We start from the raw sequence: 21,622 nt of genomic DNA on the forward strand, positions 1-21,622 counted from the left end.
ATATATATATATATATATAGAGAGAGAGAGAGAGAGAGAGAGAGAGAGAGAGAGAGAGAGAGAGAGACCCTCCTTTGAGAGGGAACATCTGATAAGAATGACAAAGCATTGAAAGATAAACCGTGCCCTAAAAACTATCATGAGATGGGACCCCAAGCAATTAAAACAACAATATTGAAGTTGGCACTGTTCCTTTCTTGGTTCTCTTTGCACCCTAAAAGAACGCTCACTTTTAACCCTAAAAGAACTTCCACTTTTAGCCCTAAAAGAATGCTCACTTTTAGCCCTAAAAGAATGCTCACTTTTTGCCCTAAAAGAATGCTCACTTTTTGCCCTAAAAGAATGTTCGCTTTTAACCATAAAAAAATGCTCACTTTTAACCCAAAAAGGATACTCACTTTTAACCCTAAAAGAATGCTCACTTTTAACCCGGAAAGAATGCTCACTTTTAACCCTAAAAGAATGCTCACTATTAACCCTAAAAGAATGCTAACTTTTAAACCCTAAAAGAACGGTCACTTTTAACCCTAAAAGAATGCTCACTTTTAACCCTAAAAAAAAAAATGCTCACTTTTAACCCTAAAAGAACGTTCACTTTTAACCCTAAAAGAATGCTCACTTTTAACCCTAAAAAGAAATGCTCACTTTTAACCCTAAAAGAATGCTTACTTTTAACGCTCCCAAAAACAAGATAAAGACGAAGTAACTGGACAACAATGACTATCAGTGTTTATCTTTTACGAAGAATATAAAAGTTTATAACAATGGCTTCAAAAGAGAACCTCTTCAATGTATATAATTCTTTGTTCACGTTCATAGACTTCATTCTCTCGTGCTTCTATCTGTATTTGCACGATTTATCGAATGTGACGTGGCCTACATATTATTTACACGAATGAATGACAATGATCATTCTCGTTCAAAATGACAATAGCGTTTTGAAAACAAATGAAAAAATAATTAACACCTGTTCGGTTTAAACGTCGTGACATTTGTTCAGTAGAAAATATGTAACATTTATTTGGTAGAAAAAATTTAACATTTATTCGGTAGAAAAATGTAACATTTATTCAGAAAAAAATGTAACATTTGTTCAGTAGAAAAAATGTAACATTTTTCAGCAGAAAAAATGTAACATTTGTTCAGTAATAAAAATTTAACATTTGTTAAGTAGAAAAAATGTAAGATTTGTTCAGCAGAAAAATTTAACATTTGTTCAGTAATAAAAATTTAACACTTGTTCAGTAGAAAAAATTTAACAATTGTTCAGAAAAAAATGTAACATTTGTTCAGTAGAAAAATGTAACATTTGCTCAGCAGAAAAATGTAACATTTGTCAGTACGAAAAATGTAACATTTATTCAGTAGAAAAATGTTAACATTTGTTCAGTAGAAAAAATATATAATTTGTTCAGTAGAAAAATGTAACATTTGTTCAGCAGAAAAAAACGTAACATTTATTCAGTAGAAAGATGTAATATTTGTTCAGCAGAAAAAATTAAACATTTGTTCAGTAGAGAAAATGTAACATTTGTTCAGCAGATGTAACATTTGTTCAGCAGAAAAAATGTAACATTTGTTCTTTAGGAAAAAAATGTAACATTTGTCCAGTAGAAAAAATGTAACATTTGTTCAAAAGAAAAATGTAATATTGTTTAGTAAAAAAAAAAGAAAAGAAATAATAATAAATAAATAAAATTTTAAAAATGTAACATTGTCCTTTACAGGAGTCGAGTAGCAGACTCGATAGTTTTTTTAGAAACGAGATTATAATGTCATATTAGAGAGAGAGAGAGAGAGAGAGAGAGAGAGAGAGAGAGAGAGAGAGAGAGAGAGAGAGAGAGAGAATTTTTGGTGGCAGAAATCACATCTAGCGCTGTACAGAGGTGAAACATCAAACCAATTGCATTTCTAGAGAGAGAGAGAAAAAAACTAGTTTGAAAAAGGTCCTACAGCTGCCTAATTATATATACATACACTAAAAACATATAGAATTCACATGTAATTCAATATGAACCACGTCATGCTCGTACTTCATCTATTCATGACCAGAATCAAACTTATTTTAAATCCAACAAAAAGAAAAGTTGTTTTTTTCTAATCCATAAAAAAATCGTTCTATTCAGCGGTGACAGAGCAATGAAAACTCACGACAGGAATTTTCATTACTTATCATTATTTTTTTAATCGTTTGGCCATTTTATCGGGTACAGTTTGATTAATATTTCTGCAATCAATAGAAATATTATCAACCGATGATAAAAGCAGGCTCTCGAATAATATGACATGCAAGGAAAAAAAGTAACGGCAAAACAAACACAATAAAAACAACAATCACAAATTCTTGATTCAGAGGATGGTAAAACGACAAAAGAACAACAACTCAACAAATAAATCAAATCAAATCACCCCTGCCATTGAGCGAATGCAGGTACTACTACAGTGCGGTTGATCTTGAACGATGTAGTACTACGGGAGCTTTTTTCTTTTTCCTTAAATAATACTCTTGAGGGTACGGCCAGGGATACGCAGCACGCCACCAAAAATACCAAAGGTCGCCCCTTAACACGCTGACAGAGGAGGGGGAGGGGGAGGAGGAGGTGGAAGACGTAGGGAGGTGACGAAGGGGAGAGGAGGAAGGTGGAAAGAAGGTGAGGAGGAGGAGGAGGAAGGAGAAGGATAAGGAGGAAGGGGAGGAGGAGGAGGAGTAAGGGGGAGGAGGAGGAGGAGGAGGAGGAGTAAGGGGGAGGAGGGAGGAGGAGGAGATGGAGGAGACCCTACTGAGGATCTCCAAGGCGATATGAAACACGTTCCATGATGCTCAGCGGAGTCAGTAAATCAGTCAAGGCGAAGCCTGAAAATTGACAGGAAGGTTTGCCCCGATCATTTCACTTCACCTGCGTGTCATTTCACTCCTTTCCGACTTTTGAAGTCTTTCCGCCCTTTCTCAGCTGGGCCACTGGGTCTATTCTACCTTGACCAAGTTAACCTCGAACGTTTTCCAAGAAAAATATTGACTGAATTCATACGACGGCCTTCAAAAGCATCGCGTGACAGTAGCATCGCCTTATGAAGGAGATTTCCCAAAAATGGCAGTGATAAGAAAAAGGGTCTGAAAGTACAATAAGAAGAATCTTCTTATCCTCCAAAAACACAGAGTCAACATTAAAAATAACCTTTTCCTTGATGTTGGTGGCTTCCTCATAAACCTAGAGGGCACCGTCCACTAACTCGCAAAAGCACAAAAATGGAAATTTCTAATAACCTTCACCACCACCGGCCGGACGGATTCCGTCTCTCCTCACAGCCACAGCGAGACATCCGAGAATAGTTCGTCTAAGCATCCTTGCATTATTCTCTTCCATCTAATTCTCTCCCAAATCTTGATTTCTCATCCGCTCCTTCGGGTACAAAACAATGCCTCAAGAAGCCAGTTTTCAATTATGGAAAGCTCGAGATGATCTGAAAGGCCACGGGACAAAAAACTAGTCAAGGATGTGTCGGTTGACGATGTGAGAGGAAGACTATGTTTATGGGGAAGACTCTGTTTATAGAATGCCTGCCGGGAATGTGTTCGTCTTAACTTCGTCTGCCATAAAATATCATCTAAAAATTAATGTGCTTTATATCCGACATGAGAATGTCCGTGTCACTATCAATGCACTCAATATCAAGACGGTATCAAACGGTACGTCTTACGATTGATAAGGGCCTAACAATGAGCTCTTCAATTTCAAGTACTTTCCCTCATGCTTAGGACACTCTTAGATAAAACCAGAGGAATGCGCTACAACGTCGCCCCTACCCCCCACCCCACCTCTCTCTCTCTCTCTCTCTCTCTCTCTCTCTCTCGTACAATAAATCTACGAGTAATTAAAGAGCAAGTGATGCACCGGTGGCTTTTCATCTCCCAAATATGGAGGTGTTCTGAAGACTGGTAGAATTCAGCCCTGGTTGTGTGTGTGTGTGTGTGGGTCAATGTCACCGATTAACCACTGCCAGTACCACTCAATAACCTTAACGAGTCTCTCTAACGAGAGATGGGGAAAAGTGACAGACAGACACGACGTCTCCGAGTGCAGCGTCGCGTCGGTTTCCCTTTAAAAAAAAAGTGTTTAGGAACAGAAGATATTGTGCCTCTCTTGACGTACCGTTGCATTTTAGCTCAAATATTTACCCTCTGGCTATGTGACAGCATTCTTGTAATACATTCATTTGCATCCGACCTTGCTGTGAGAGAGAGAGAGAGAGAGAGAGAGAGAGAGAGAGAGAGAGAGAGAGAGAGAGAAAGAGAGAAGGGGGGATGGTTATAAATTACTAATGAAAAAATAGACATCGCGCATCTGAAAACTTGAAAGAGAGAGAGAGAGAGAGAGAGAGAGAGAGAGGTTTTAAATTACTAATCTAAACAGCATAGCGCATCTGAAAGAGAGAGAGAGAGAGAGAGAAGAAAGGGGGGCGGTGGTTATAAATTACTAATGAAAACAGCATATTGCATCTGAAAACTTGCGAGAGAGAGAGAGAGAGAGAAGGGTGCCATAAATTACTAATGAATGACTCTACTCCCTTGCAAACAGCAGCAGCCAGCATCCCGCTCGTACACCTGTTTCTCTCTCTCTCTCTCTCTCTCTCTCTCTCTCTCTCTCTCTCTCTCTCTGCGGCCACCCTCTCCGTTATTGTTGGCTCTCCTGCGAAGTAAAGTCTCGCCACTTCCCGCAGGCCCTTGCTGAGAACGGCCCGCGTGCGTTCACTTTCGCCGTCGCTGGTAACTTAAAACCAGGACCCACCCCTCTTGCCCAAAACCTATAGAACAGGATCGATCTTTCTCACCTGACCAGGTGGGAGAAGAAGCAGGAGGAACTTAGTAAGACTTATGAGCGACGTCAGGAACAAGATATCGTCGCCTCTTCTTCTCGTTTGTGACAGGATTATTGGACACTATGGGCTCCTAAAAATGGTAATTGTTTGTACGGTGTTTTTACGTTGCATGGAACCAGTGGTTATTCAGCAACGGGACAAACGGCTGTACGTGACTTCCGAACCACGTCGACAGTGAACTTCTATCACCAGAAATACACATCTCTGACCCCTCAATGGAATGCCCGAGAATCGAACTCGCGGCCACCGAAGTAGCACGCCAACACCACACCGACCACGCCACTTAGGAGCTACTAAAAATGATAATTAGTGTTCAACCTTTTTTAAAAATGGTCGCTAAATTTGGTGTTTTGACTTGCTTTTATGCAATTTAGGCTGTGAAGCCAAGTCATGGACACTTGGGCTATCAAACACTTAAAATTGAAAAGGCGGAGAGTTAGTGTGGTTGGACAGCAAGATGAAGATACCAAGAAAACAGGAGAGATAAAGTACAAAAGGCTAAAGGTGGAACTGGGGGAAACTCCCACAATTACTCAAAGAAGTCGTTCTCAGTATTTTACCACATGAAACTGTCCTTAAATTAGTCGAAAATGTTTTCACAAATCACTTGAAATATTGTCCTTGTCAATCGACTATACAATACTTCTATAATAACACCATCGACGGACGTTAGAAAAAATAAAATAAAAAAAGTGAATAAGAAAGTGCACACCTCCAGCAACAACAAACCTTTGCGATCACATATTTCTATCGCTAGAAATTGAAGTGAGGGTTCCGAAGCCAAATCTGAAAGGTTAAGAGGAGACATGACCTCCACAAACGCTTCCTCTGAAGAATTTACTATTAATTTGGTGGCCGAATTTTACAATAATGGTACTTATTGTTCCGGTTTCTCACGCCAGGAACATCTAAAACAAGGATAAGTTGCCCAGCCACTACATAATAACTAGAGTCCTACGATGAGTTTTACCATCAAGAAGGTAGTTATTACCGACAGCTAAAGGTACTACCTGGAAGCTGACTAACACTGAAACCTTACTGCGTGCCTGATCTCTTCAACGTAAGAAGAAATCTGTTGCCTAATAAGAGCATTGATGAGGCACAATGTATACATAAAAGTCAGAGAAAGTCGATGAACGCATTATCACTCAGGCAACGTAATAACAGAGATAATTTAAGCACTGTATTAGAGTACCTCACGTGACTCAGCCTGTAAGCGGCTAACGCACGGACGGACCACGCTCATCCAGCATAAGAGACATAATTATTTCTTATGGAGTCAGTGGCCGAGTCACCGTTTGGAATAAAACTTTTATCCTTGACGGCTTGACCCCTATTGTAGATCTGAGAGGTCAACGGTCAAGCTATTCTTCGCAATAAAAGTCGTTATGCATGAATGTGCAATTCTCTGTACAGCCATAATAAACCACCCCCTTTACTGATTGCGTAATAATACAGAAAGGTAACGTGGAAACCCTTCATTGATCAGGAAGTGTACGTGGAATGATTAAGTTACCTAACACCCACGAAAGCTCGCGAGCTTATCAGTTTACCTCAGTTTATGATAAAAAAAACCCTGCTTAATTAAATGATAGGGGTAACTCATCTAAAACTACCTGAGCTTCGTTCATTCTCTTTCACTCATTTCAAAGTACATTTCTCCTATATTTAACACAAGCCTAGTTCTACTACTACTATTATATTAATATATGAATATAGAAATAATAATTAAGATCACCAACACCAGCAGTTCTGGTTGCTGATCATAAATAACTTGAGCGTCAACATCAATGTTGAAACCTTCCAAAGACATGGGGCATAACTGCAAAGAAAATAACTGTAAACATGAAGAGATCCTTACATGCGACCAGACATTCGGAACAGGAAGCTTAAGACGCAATTCCCTGTTGAATGACTGAGAATGTTAAGTCTTGTATCAATTCCACAATGACGTCTCCATTTTAGAAGACATACACCAAAAGCGCTTTTAACGTCTTAATACCGAGACGCAAATTCTAAGCATTCATTATAATACTTTGATTAACATCTGCCAAAAGTAATTATGTAACCAAAAGTATATTGTGAAATCAAAGTTTACATTCAAACAAACAAAGTCCGCATAGACAACAATGTCTTAAATACCAGAGACTGTTTCCCCAGAATGATATTGGTGTCCAGTGACCTTCAACTATGATCTTTGTGTACTGGAAGTTGACAGGCCAAAGAAAACTTGTTCAAGCGGCCGCTACTTACCCTCCAGCACACACAATTATAATTCCCTTCAATAATCCAAGAACAACAACACCCCCCAGCCTCCCGCCACCCCCCGCCCCACATCACCCCATTCCATAGGTCCCCCCCTCTTCGTAAGGTTACTACTACCTCCCTTTAGCCTCCAGGAGAGACGAACGGTCTACTGAGCATCGGAATTTTAAAACTTATAATATGCGACATACTTTCTGAAGGAAAAGTTGGGTTGTTTTGCAGAATCAATATAATCGTGTTTGAATTAACCTGGGTAAAAGATTACTGATCCTTTCAGGATAACTATGAAGTTTCTGCAAATGAATATGACTAAATTTTATACAACAGGAGAGTCTGAAGAAAAAACTGATTATTGAATCATACTGACAAGTTTTAAATTCCTCTACAAGTATTGTAAGGAATGAATGTCTTAAAAATTACAGGTTCCAGGAATCCCAAATTTAAAACTTCTCAAACTTACAGTCATCAAACATATCACAAGAGAAATAAAACAGATGACGAACAACATGGGGTTTGATCATCTAAAAAATGGCTCAATAATAATATAAAAAAAAATATATTTACAATACTGGGCCAGTTTTCGCTTTAATGTTGGGTCAAAAGAAACAAATTTTACCTTATTCCAATATACAGCAATGGTGTCCACTGGGACATTTCATTGGTCTAGTCATTACTATTAATCATGGTGGACGCAAACTTTTAAGAAATACCCCAGAGAGGCCAATATGTGTAATAAAAAATCAGAGGGCTATGAGCAAGTATATACAAATAATTATATACCGTTTCTTGTTTTCTTGCCTATGAGACCATCTATCTATATGTCAATCACGTCACCCTCTGCTTCAAGAATATAAAACTACAGAACTCTGAAGCGGGACCCTTACATTTTCTGAATTCTAAATGTAGTTGCTGATAAAAGGCTTTGAATCAATATTATTCTACACGCTCCCCCTGGTAACAATGGAATGAATGATGAATAGATTGAATACAGAATTTCGACCAAAGGCCAAGCACTGGGACCTATGAGGTCATTCAGCGCTGAAATGGAAACTGCGAATAAAAGGTTACGAAGGTGTAACAGGAGGAAAACCTCAAAGTAGTTGCATTATGAATCAATTGTTAGGAGAGGGTGGAAAGTAAGATGGGAGGAAGAGAATAAGAAAGGAGGTACAGTAAAAGGAACGAAAGGCTGCAGCTAGAGGCCTTAGGCACGCTGCAAAGAACCTTAAGTAATGCCTACAACGCACTGCATGAGGTGCACTGATTGCACTAACCCCGCCCCCCCTACGGGGATGAATGAAGAATGGCACTTGAGAGGCTATCGACGCCGAAAACTAAAAGTAAAGCATATAGTAGATCATTCGTTTAGCCGCTGAGTTCAGAGCAAGAACGACGGAACTGTATTGTCTTTCAAACGCTAAGCCGAACAATCGAACATATTATCAAACTGCTGACAATCAACGGTAAGAAAGCAAGTCGTCTGTGACAGCTTGAATGGACCCATTACAGGAATGGGTTCGTTCATTCGCACTAATCGGTCGAGGTGACTTGAAACCGTTCCGACGCACTGAATAGCACAAAACCGTTATTGAAGTTAATAGGTTTTCTCTACAGCTGCATTGTGCTTTGATTTCCTGGTTCAATAAACTTGGAAATCGTGTCGGGTTCTGTCATACATACATACAATACATATATATATATATATATATATATATATATATATATATATATATTAGATAGATATAGATATATATAAAGAATTGGAAATACAGTCGCCTTAGATTATTTTGAGAGAGAGAGAGAGAAGAGAGAGGAGAGAGAGAGAGAGCCGAGAGAGAGACGGGGAAGAGAGAGAGAGAGAGAGAGAGTTAATTACACAACTACAAATAGTTGTAACATAACCACGAATTATATTAAACCTTTCCAGGTTACGTCAACATCTTTTACTTTTCGCATTAATCACTTACGTTTGCATAAGGCTCATGAATACCCATACATGACCCTATACCCATTATCTAGAGATGACGTCACGGCATACCGGCGAGAAAACAACATTGGCAGATCATTTACAAAACACGACAGAGCAAATCATTTATACACGCTGGTGCTCCATTACTCCAAAACAAAGGGGGCCAGTCTGAAACCACAAGAACCCACAAAACTTCGACAAAGACGACAATTTCGACAACTTCCACAAAGAACAACTTAGACTGAGAACGACAACTTCCACAAAGAACAACTTCGACTGAGAACAACTTCGACTGAGAACGACAACTTTCACAAAGAAGAACTTCGACTGAGAACGACAACTTCCACAAAGAACAACTTCGACTGAGAACGACAACTTTCACAAAGAAGAACTTCGACTGAGAACGACAACTTCCACAGAGAACTTCGACTGAGAACGACAACTTCCACATAGAGAACAACTTCACAGAGAACGACAACTTCTGTATAGAGAACGACCACTTCCACAAAGAACAACAACTTCCACAAAGAACAATAACTTCCACAAGAACGACAACCTCGACAAAGAACGACAACTTCCACAAAGAACAGCTTCGACAGAAAACGACAATTTCGACACAACTCAAACGAGCAAAAAGAAATTTCCTTCGAGACAAAAGGTCACATCGTCACTTGCATATATACTGTCGTGTTCTTGAACCTCCTTCTCCTGAGGCACATTCCTCCACGCGCAATTTATCTCGAGCACCACAAGCACTGCGACGTGTAACCAAAAAAATAAGAAAATCATGTAAACTTTTGTTGCAACGGTTTGTTAATCTTTGTTACCCTCCACATCTGCATCTCAGTCGCGCGGTCGCCGTTTTCTATACTGGTTGTTTTGGTCGACTGCTAGATGCTCAAGCCTCAAAGCCATTTTCTTTCCGTTGATTTATTTTGAATTTAAAAGTGTTCTGAGGATGTTATCGTTGCAAACAATAAATACGTTTACATCCAACTTGCAAAAATCTTTTCGGTCATGAGAGCTCCTAAAATGCGGTGTTTTCGCATGGTAACACTGCGTCCCGGTCTTTAAATAGTTACGCTATGTGCAAGTTTTTGGTAAATAAAAGGATATCTGGGTGTACATTTGCAACTGAAAAGTATTTTAATAATTTACAGTATGCGAATTACACCGTTAATATTCGAAATAAGGTTATTATTATTGTTGAATGTAAACTGAATGTAACTATCTACAGCCCGGGACGCAGTGTTACCATACGCAAACACCTCACGCTGGTGGACAGATGGAAAAAAAAAAAAGAGTATAGTTAGACGAATAGATGTGACAAGAGAAAAAAAATAAAGTGATGAAAATATCAAGAAATTGTTGTCGAGCCTTGTACGATAGATTCACACTCTACAACAGAATGTGTGCGACATAGAGTGATAATCCTGAACTTATATCACTGCTACGTAATCCAGACTGCAAACGTCGACAATACCTAACAAAAAAAAAAAAAAATGCTGCCTTTTCTCATCAGAGGACAAAGATAAGAACCGCGTTACGTGGTGTGACAAATCCAACCGCCAATCATAACTTTACTGGGATGTCTTTTAATCGTCACATCTAGTTGCTGTGGATTTTCGACGAACTCAACAAATTTAGTCTTCTTTCCCTATCAGATTAAACCACTCTTTCTTTCGACGAAAACTGGGTGAGATAAACTGTTTTCCGGGATAAGAATGGCTAGACTTCTCAGCCGGAGATGGTAGAACTTTGCACATGGTGCGTTATTTTGTTTTATTTTAAGGAATTTAGACTGTCAAGCCTAGCGTTGGGACACTCGACCATTCAGCGATTAAGACAGTGACAATGGCAGTTGAGTGTTGGACAGCAAGATAAAGAATTCCAGAAAATAGAGAAAATGAGGTACATGTCTTTAAAGATGGAACTGGGAGACAACTACACAGCTGCACTAAATAGTACAAGTTAGAGACGGTAAGATTGAAGAGAGGAAGTGGGAATGTACGTAAAGTAAAAGGCTAAAATTTGTATGCAGCTAGGGGATATAAGGAAATTACACAAAAACCCCCCCACCCCTCCTAGTGTTGGCTTTACAGGTTCACCACATTTGTATATGATGGGGAATATGGAAAACGTATACGAAGGGGTCAAGTTGAAAAACTTGCTCAGAATGACAGAGATGAAGAAACTTGACTGAAGTTGTGGAGACTAAGCACTGGTCTCTCACTGGGGGTTGTCTATCTCACCCTCAGCGACAGGAGGAAAACTTCCCTCGACTGAACATGTTCAAGCTTAGCTTAAGTGTTAGAGACAGAATATCTCGACCGAAGGAGGAAAACTTATCAGAAGTGCTGGTGATGGTGTACATCTCTCGATGTAGTGAGTTGCAAAACTTATCTCCAACGTTGGAAAACCTTGCCTTCAGTAATATAAACAATTACTTTATATTCAAGCTCAAGGACGTGGAAAATTATCTAGGTATCGGATAAGGAAAAACTTGTTATGGAAACGGGAAGACTTGTCTCGGTTTACTCAAGCGCAGAACGAGGCAACTTTGGACAAAAAATTCACTAAAACAAACATAAATTCGGAATTTTATATGGCGGTATTGTTGCCATACACCAACAAAAACTGAGTCAGAAACACAAACAAATTAATATTGTTGCCATACACAGAAAAACTGCACCAGAAACACAAACAAATGAATACTGTTGTCATACACCGAAAAACTGCGCCACAGGCACACAAACAAATGGATATCTAAAAGCACTCTGCGTGACATACAATCGAGACCTTGCGGTTTCAGACAGCCACCTTAGGTGAAGTGACCAGATATTGAAAGCACATATATATAAACGCACACCAAAGGCTAAAGTCGTTTGAAGATAATTATGGACACGTAAAGAATAATATTACCAAAAGAATGAATTTCTTAATATCTAATTCCCATAACAAAATGGCATATACAGAAACTTACTAATGTTAAAATGTTTTGGATATGAATGTAATAACATATCCAGTATTCATATTTCCAATGTGTATTTTATGCTTGAAAGCACATTTTACAAATTTCCTTATACTAAATCCCCAAACAACAGACTTCAACTTCCCTATGCAAGGCAAAAAAAAAAAAAAAAAAAAAAAAAAAAAAAAAAAAAAAAAAAAAAAAAACTAAGACCTACGAACCATTTGGTTAAGCACCACTTACAGACTCGGCAAATATTAAAAAAATATATAAATAGATAAGCGACGAAATCAAAGGATTAGCGGAGTATCTAATGAAACTTCATTTTATCGTATTATCAGCCCCACCTCACGTTTCTTTTGACATTCCGCGTCGATAATACAAGTTTGTTGATAAATGAAGCAGGAGTCGGCGACGGTCTTACGTCATACGGTTGCGTTCTCCAGCTTTTTTTTTTTTTTCTTTTTAGAAAGAAATCGAAAGGCTGGAATGGAATGGAATGACAAAGTGCTGGAATCTATGAATTATTCCCAAGCGCTGGAATCTATGATTTTTTTTCTTAAGAAAGAAATCGAAAGGCTGGAATGGAATGGAATGGCCAAGCGCTGGAATCTATGATTTTTTTCTCTCAGAAAGATATCGAAAGGCTGAATGGAATGGAATCGCTAAGCGCTGGAATCTATGATTTTTTTTTTCTTAGAAAGAAATCGAAAGGCTGTAATGGAATTGAATAGCCAAGTGCTGGAATCTATGAAGTTTTTTTTTTCTTAGAAAGAAATCGAAAGGCTGGAATAGAATGGAATGGAATGGAATGGCCTAGCGCTGGGATCTACGAAGTCATTCAGCGCTGAAAGGGAAATTAGAGTAAAAAGGTTTGAAAGGTGTAACAGGAGGAGAACCTCACTGTTTCACGTAGATGCAATGGTCAGGAGAGGCTGGAAAGTAAGGTGGAATAAAGAGAATATGAACGGAAGTACAATAAAAGGAATGACAGGAGTTGCAGCTAGGGGACCGAAGGGACGCTGCAAAACACACGAAGTAATCCCTACTGTGCATGATGGCACTTACCACCCCCCCCCCCCCCCTCCCACCCCCCCCCCCCCCCTCCCACTGGATCGAGAGGCTGGAGACCAACCAGCATACACAGTTAAAGTTTAATTGCTGATGACGTATTCGTTCGAAGACGCCAAATCTAACACCGATACCATGATCTTCGCAAAAACCGATGAAGTCAAGCAAAAACCCCAGGGACCTTTCACCCCTCACTCCCCCCCCCCCCCCCACCACCCCCCACAGGAAATGCCTCATCTGTGTCTGGTCATCCATCCAGCCACCGAGCGTCACTGACTCCCTGTTCAGTGCTCACTGCCAACAAGCTGGCGCCAGTTGGCTCAAAGGGCAAGTTCAAGGTCATCTAGGTCTATTTTGGTATTTATCTCCATCTGCCACCCCTCAGCAAGCACACAAGCACTGTTCGTTACAAGGCAGTAACCAAGAACAGTGCTTGCACGCCAAGCTAAGCTCGTAGGTACCACAAAATAACGACCAGTGGTCATGCATAATCGATTCGAGCGTCAAGCTAGTATTGTGTAGCTTAGAGGAGAAGTACTGTATTTGAACAACAATAATATATTCTCACGAAAATACGCCTTACTCGTGTTACACGGAACGCTGCTAGTGAAAAAGTCCATTTTTCGTCATTATACGAACTGGCTATCATGCTGTTTATCTGTGACAAGTTCCAATTGACTTAATATCTATATATACAAATCAGTTATCATATTGGACATCTTTAACAAGTTCCACTTAACTTTAATTTCTATAACAAATTCAGATATGGAATGTATTACTACCTTAAATCATTGTAATAATTCATTCATATTCTTATCTATTTGCTTATTAATTTAATCACTGATCTTTTTCCCCCCTTTCTGATAACATCTATTCTTTCTATACTTCCTACTTACCTTCTGTAACTTCTTTTCAAATGAAACTACATTCTTTGTAAGCTTGAGTTTCATGTCAACGGCCCTTTAGGTTCGTTCCATAAGAATAGGGGTTTATCTTCCAAATAATAATAATAATAATAATAATAATAATAATAATAATAATAATAATAATAATAATAATAATAATAATAATGACAATTAAAAGCCACAGTAGTGTTAAAATTATATTTTTGTACAATGCTAAAAATTACTTCAGCTGAAGAGGGATACGGAGCAGTATCCGAAAGTCTCTCCCAGTCATTTTTAGCATTGTACAAAAATATAGTTTTAACTCTACTGTGGCTTTTAATTGCCAATATTATAGCCACGTTACGAAGGTTCCATAGTTCAATATTAATAACAATAAATCACTTACCCAGTGATTTGTTGATGGTCCTTCCAACTCGGCCACCTTCTCGCCTCTTCCGTCCATGAGGACGATCCATGAATGGGTACCGCCTCTGCCAAATAAATAGAATATATATGAATAAATGCACGAGTACATAAAAGTGCATACAAATGAGGCGCGTCAGCTCAGAAAACATTAAGGACGTAACGTCGAATATAAGTCATTTGAACTGGGTATGTACTACTATCTACTACGTATGAAACAAAGCAGTTCTTCAATTTGCCTGCGATCCTCCACAATCAACAAAGTACCAGGTACATAATTCACAGTGGGATTTGATGGAATGTGTCTGAGAGAATAAAGGCTTTCATTTATTATGAGATTCGAGAAAGTGTGCGTGTGTCAACATCTATATTTTCTTTCAACTAAAATGAAAGCTACTGTGTCCAATGGCGGATCTAGAAATCTTTCATTGGGGATACTTAGGATTACCACATGTACACATATACGGTACACATATATCAATATTCATATATGTATCCACACACACACAAAAATATACATACAGCAGTTGTTTTTGTTGTTGTTATTATGGCTTTTGCTGCTGTACAGTTGTTGTTATTAAAATAACCATTAACTAAGCAAGTATTTGCTGCTAATAATGATTTAGTGAAAAAAGCAAAACTGCTTCCTATTATTCATATCCAAAAGGTTGGGGGACGAGACCAGGTGCTCCTCTCCCCCCCCCCTCCTGCCCCCCCCCCACCCTTCCGCCAATAAATCCCCGCTACTGTGTCAAAGAGTAGCAATAGCGACTGACCCATCTGCCTACAATACACAAGAGGTAACAAAGCTATAGTAGATTCACATCAACCGTACATTTGATGTCTAGGCCAGTCTCTTACGACGTTCCTGATTGGCTATTGATAAGCCAATCACAGGGCTGGAAACTCTCAGTCTCTCTCGAGAGTTCGCATGGGTAGGATCTATGTTCCACCTCTCCTGAGGATACGTCTTTCAAAAGTATCCCTCAGGAGAGGTGGAACATAGATCCTGCCTATGTGAACTCTCTCGAGAAACTGAGAGTTTCCAGCCCTGTGATTGGCTTATCAACAGCTAATCAGGATCGTCGTAAGGGACTGGCCTAGACATCAAATGCACGGTTGATGTGAATCTACTATAGCTGCGTCTTCTGGTTTCGCTGCAGAGGAGGCACAAGTAGTAAATGGACAGATAAAAAGAGATAGTTTTTTCATCTATTATCTATCTGTGGACACATCTTGTACGAAAGATGCATCAGAGAAAGAACAATCATAAAAAGAACAATCATAAGATTAGCATAGAAGGGCCGTCAGTCACAAATCATGATAACGACGTTCCCAGAAACTTAAAACTGGAGATACCAGAGAGAGAGAGAGAGAGAGAGAGAGAGAGAGAGAGAGAGAGAGAGAGAGCTTGAACTACTCAGACCTGGCATTCCTAAGCGAGAAAGATATCCATGGCAGATGAACTGGAAAGATCTCAGATGAGGGAAGACGAAATTCACATGATACGTCAATGGAGAACGATAAATGGTTTAAGTTTCATTCAAGGCTGACTCTATTGCATGTTAAATTTGACCTGGAGAGAGAGAGAGAGAGAGAGAATAAAACCGTATCTCTGAACGCCGATAAATCCAACAAAGATCAAGACTAAGGACGATGCTTTTTATACAGTATCGCATCATCATATTCGCCTAAGAAAACCTCTCTCTCTCTCTCTCTCTCTCTATCTATATATATATATATATATATATATATATATATATATATATATATATATAATATATATATATATAATATATATATATATAGATATATATATATATATATATATATATATATATTATAGTAATATATATATACTATATATATATATCATGATAATCATGCTAAAACGTTCACAAAAACTTTACAAAAAAGAATGAGGACAGAATCTCCCATATCCTACGATCTCGCCTTTCTCCTCCATATCTTGCGGGGTTTCAAAATCAAAAGGGTTAAGGGTTGTGGGGTTCGCAAGAACTCCCTTTCTCTTTCGCTGGCTGAATACTAAAACATGCACTGGCATACGTACAAACACACACACACACACACACACACACACACGTACCAAAACAGGACTATAAAGCTTGCTAATCAGTCATGCTCCTGCCTACGAATTGGAATCACGTGGACCAAGTAAGCAGCAACCGACTGCAAGCAAGGGGGGCCCAATGTCTCTTTTAATGGGAACGATAACCTCTCCCCATTTGTGTGATTACACGTGCGATCGTGCTTGCATACTGTGTAAATGATGCTTGTGGTGGGCTTATGTAAACAAACACGTCACTGAGGGTCCGCGTACTTGTAAGTATGCAAGATGTGATAAGAATACAAACATCTTAAGTGTTCCAAGACGATATTAACTTCAAGTTAGACCGAGACTAACTGTACGTATTCAAGACTTCTCCCGTGAGAATATGCTGTTTTATTTATTTATTTTTATTTTTTTAGCATATAGTTAAGATGGGTGAAAGAAAGATGAGGGCAGTTAGCTATAGTGGATTTAATGTCGAAGCCAGTCCTTTACGACGCTCCTGATTGGCTGTTGATAAGCCAATCACAGGGCTGGAAACTCTCAGTCTCTCCCGAGAGTTCACATAGGCAGGATGAATGTTCCACGTCTCCTGAAAGACTTATACTTCAGGAGAGGTGAAACATAGATCCTACCCATGTGAACTCTCTCGAGAGACTGAGAGTTTCCAGCCCTGTGATTGGCTTATCAACAGCCAATCAGGAGCGTCGTAAGGGACTGGCCTAGACATCAAATGCACGGTTGATGTGAATCTACTAGAGCTAACCATGGTAGGGAATAGTTTATAAAGTTAAGTATTAGTAAGAGTAATGCCAAGTGTGGTTTATCAACAATTTTATTTGGGTAAGGGTACAATTTTCTTACTATGGCCTTAATATTAACATATTACATCATGATTTTATATTATATTAACATGGTGAATTGTACAAATTACATATTTTAAATTTGATTTCTTAATAGTATTATTCTATTTAACAAAAGTTCCAATTTTCTCATTCTAACCTTAATGTTAAATGCTGTTAAGCCAGGACTAACTGTACGTATTCAATACCGCTACCGTTAGAATGTGCTGGTAAAGCATTATTTAAAATTTAACATTAGGAGTACAAAGTCATTTAAAAAATTAAAAGAAATTTTTAAAAATTGGTTACGTGTCACTTTGCCTTCCTTCTAAATCAAAACGCACTGGACTTCGACCAAGTCATAAATGATAGTTCGTAAAAAATGAAAAAAAAAAAAATACTAGAAAGGTAGAACTCTCACTGCTGGAGTACCTAGAGAACTAGATAACGGGTTACTGAACTCTCTAGAGCTTGTTGGCTTCCATCGGAGCAAAGCACTTGAATGAATGATGTTAGCTCTTGGGATGCGGCAAGAATCTTCACTTATCAGTCTGATACGCCAATTATCATCAAGGGAGATGCAGTACGTCCAATACGATGCAGAATCGGGATTAAACGTACTTTTATAAGACGTTAAATAGCATATTTCTAGAAGACCTTATGCGAATGATGGAACTAAAGAAGTATTTTAGTGCACAGAAGCTTTCAAAACAGGAAGAGTTTAACAGACACGACAACAGAGTACGATAGAGCAGCACAATGTACACACACGCGCGCGCGGACATACCCGCATGCAGTGTAACCCAGTTAGCAAGGGGGAAAAAAAGATCAAAGGAATGTTGATAAGAAATCAACCCAAGTCGCTGCACTCAAGTTGGATCTTATACGCGTGATTCTGCACTGCCGTGTATGTTATTTTTTATTTTGGTTTGTTTGTTTGTATGGTGTTTTTACGTTACATGAAACCAGTGGTTATTCAGCAACGGGACCAACGGCTTTACGTGACTTCCGAACCACGTCGAGAGTGAACTTCTATCACCAGAAATAACACATCTCTGACCCCTCAGTGGAAAGCCCGAGAATCGAACTCGCGACCACCGAGGTGGCAGGCCAAGACCATACCGATCACGCCACTGAGGCGTTTTTTGTGTGTGTGTGTGTGTGTGCGTCTGTCTGAGGGGCTTGTTGTGATGTCTCATTAGTAGCTATATATTGTGAATGAGAATAATTTCCTTTTTATGGGCAAAATATTTTATAATTGGTGAAATGAGCGATTGTTATAGATCGAAAACCACTGCTTTGTGCAAACCAAATATAAAGATTGTATTACACCATACGTAATGTTTTGTCAATAAAGAAGAATAATAATATGAAGATGCATGCAGCTATGTCCCGTGAGGAGGTCAGAGCTGGAAGGATGTTATGCACTATGAAGAGGTTATTTATTGTAATGAAATTTTTGCAAGTCATTCAGCTGGGGGCCCTACTCAATGTCGTCAAGTGAACAAATGAAAAAGTCAAATACAGAACAGAATATCTCCCAGAATGGAGCAACTAAAACTGAAGAACTGTTCAAAACTACAAAATTACTCACACTCACAACGATGTTCCAATTAATGATGTATTTTTTATATATATATATATATATATATATATATATATATTATATATATATATATATATATATATATATATATATATTTTACTTTTATTCCATGAATATACCTTCAAGCTTACATTAATCTTCCTATTTGTCTTAAGAGCTCAAAATAACAAACGGAAAAAGCGTCATCCTTTGTCAACTGTTATTAACTCGTTTCCTGTTGTTCTGCTTCTGTTTGGTCTGTATGGTTTTTTTCTTTTTTTTTCCTTGTGTTACTGATATCATCACCCTTTTAAGGAGTATCTCTCACGGGGAAAATACAATTTTCCGGAATAAATTTCAATGATCTGGAATTTCCTGGAACGAGTATTATAAATATTTGCTTCAATCTTATTATTACCAATCAAAATTTGCAAACACTTTTTTTGTCAAAAAAAAAAAACATATTTCCGGTACTAATCTAAACACACAATCACAAAAAGAAGAGAGAGAGAGAGAGAGAGAGAGAGAGAGAGAGAGAGAGAGAGAGAGAGAGAGAGATGACTCTGCTCCTGAGAATTAGTATAACGTAAATATCACCGAGGTAAAATTAGGATTAATGAAGTCATTGCATGAACCTAAAATGCAGCGCATGGTAGCACATCAACACACTGAAATAACTTATTTCAACAGGTGGTCTACCTGAATGAGATTTAATTATAAAAGAACGCGCGGAGTTCTGAGGCAATGGAGAAAGCTAACTTAGGCAAGACGTATTAACTTTGCCTGACCAAGCGCGCCCTTATGCTTTCCTACCAACGAATGTAATTATGTCATTACATCATACCCTGCGCAGAAGCATACGAAAGGATTCTAATCCAGTGATTGACCAAGGTATGAAAAAACGATATCGGGGTTGAAGGTTGCCAGAGATGAAGAAGCTTTAACAGATAACGAGAAAGTATAAAGGGCACAAAAAATTACTATCTAAAGAACACACCTCAAATTGTGGTCCTTTTAGTAATACAATCAAATGAATAAAGGTAAATGATGAAGAAAACGTTGCTTATCATCTTAAAATCCATTTCCTTCTGGAGAGAGAGAGAGAGGAGAGAGGAGAGAGAGAGATTGCCGAGAGATGAGAGAGAGAGAGAGAGTTCTACCAATAACTTGCTTGTCATGCATATCCTCTTCCTGAGAGAGAGAGAGAGAGAGAGAGAGAGAGAGAGAGAGAGAGAGAGAGATTCTACCAATAACTTGCTTATCATGCATATCCTCTTCCTGAGAGAGAGAGAGAGAGAGAGAGAGAGAGAGAGAGAGAGAGAGATTCTACCAATAACTTGCTTGTCATGCATATCCTCTTCCTGAGAGAGAGAGAGAGAGAGAGAGAGAGAAGAGAGAGAGAGAGAGAGAGAGAGATTCTACCAATAACTTGTTTATCATGCATATCCTCTTGAGAGAGAGAGAGAGAGAGAGAGAGAGAGAGAGAGAGAGAGAGAGATATTCCCCCTATAACTTGTTTATCATGCATATCCTCTTCCTGAGAGAGAGAGAGAGAGAGAGAGAGAGAGAGAGAGAGAGAGAGGACGTGGTCTCTTCCATGACGAGCAACACGGAAGGCATTGCAGAAGGGCTGCAGAAGGGAGGGTCCCGGATAGGCGTCAGATCCCTCACCACTAAAGGCTGTCCTTGTGCCTTGGTCGGTTTTCTGTGCGATGAAGTGGCCGTTTTGATGGGAAAATGTAAGAAGCTGGAATCTAGGAAGAGGTCGTCCATCTTTCTTTTGAGATATCCGGGTAGCCTGTCTGGTAACACTGAGTTCGTACAGCCACCGCTTGTGGCGCTGCTGTCGATTTCCCGCTTACTAAAATATTTTGACTAACGAGAATCTCATAATGTCCTTGACTTTAACATAGGATTACTTATAAATGAACAAAAACATAGCATGTTTAGAGGGAGAGTGACAGAATGCGCCCCAGGCTAATTCTTGCTATGCATGGCTGATGTCACAGTTTTAATGAGACTCCTGCCATTAAGAATTCCTTAGAAGCAGGCAGAGATAGACAGTAAAATGTATATAAATATATGACGTGTGTGTGTGTAAGTGTATATATATGCATATAGATAAATAAGTTAACAGATTCCATATATTATATATATATATATATATCATATAATATATATATCATATATATATATATATACATATATTTTGATATACACACCTGATTCTGTCTCTAGGTTCAAAGGTGAAACCGACCGCATTCCAGTGATAAATTGAACCACAATTTAAGGCTATTTTACATTCTTTACGTCAATAAATATATAATCAACAGAAAAACATATAATTCAAACTACCATAATAATGTCGCAAAGGTATTTTATTACAAAGCGACTTGAAAGTTACGTACAGGTTACCTCGAATGTCGAGATCACAACAAAGTCATGTTGTTTACAAACTTTACGTGAAGTCAGCAATAACAAGGAGTTTTAAGTACAACCCCAGCCAATGTTCAAGTTGTACCCAAGATCCACTACGCATTATACGGGGTTTCTTTCTGACAAGTGGGTGATAATGGTTTTCCCCCACGTGGGAAGAATTTTCTATATTTTCTAATAAAATATCAAGTCAGGTGGGATTGCGAGGGAAAATAATTAACAAA

The 21,622-nt window shown here is 38.6% G+C and overlaps 1 protein-coding gene across 2 annotated transcripts in view; it reads right to left on the reverse strand.

Moving 5' to 3' along the window:
- The window catches only part of LOC135212593 (N-acetyl-D-glucosamine kinase-like), a 94,477-nt gene that overhangs the window by 51,994 nt on the left and 20,861 nt on the right, over nucleotides 1-21,622 (reverse strand). For both annotated transcript variants that reach the window (XM_064246149.1, XM_064246148.1), the window contains exon 2: nucleotides 14,448-14,532. In XM_064246149.1, coding sequence (XP_064102219.1) covers nucleotides 14,448-14,532 — 85 coding nt within the window. The remainder of the gene's footprint in view (nucleotides 1-14,447; nucleotides 14,533-21,622) is intronic.

This window comes from Macrobrachium nipponense, chromosome 41, assembly GCF_015104395.2.
Source record: "Macrobrachium nipponense isolate FS-2020 chromosome 41, ASM1510439v2, whole genome shotgun sequence".
Lineage (NCBI taxonomy): Eukaryota > Metazoa > Arthropoda > Malacostraca > Decapoda > Palaemonidae > Macrobrachium > Macrobrachium nipponense.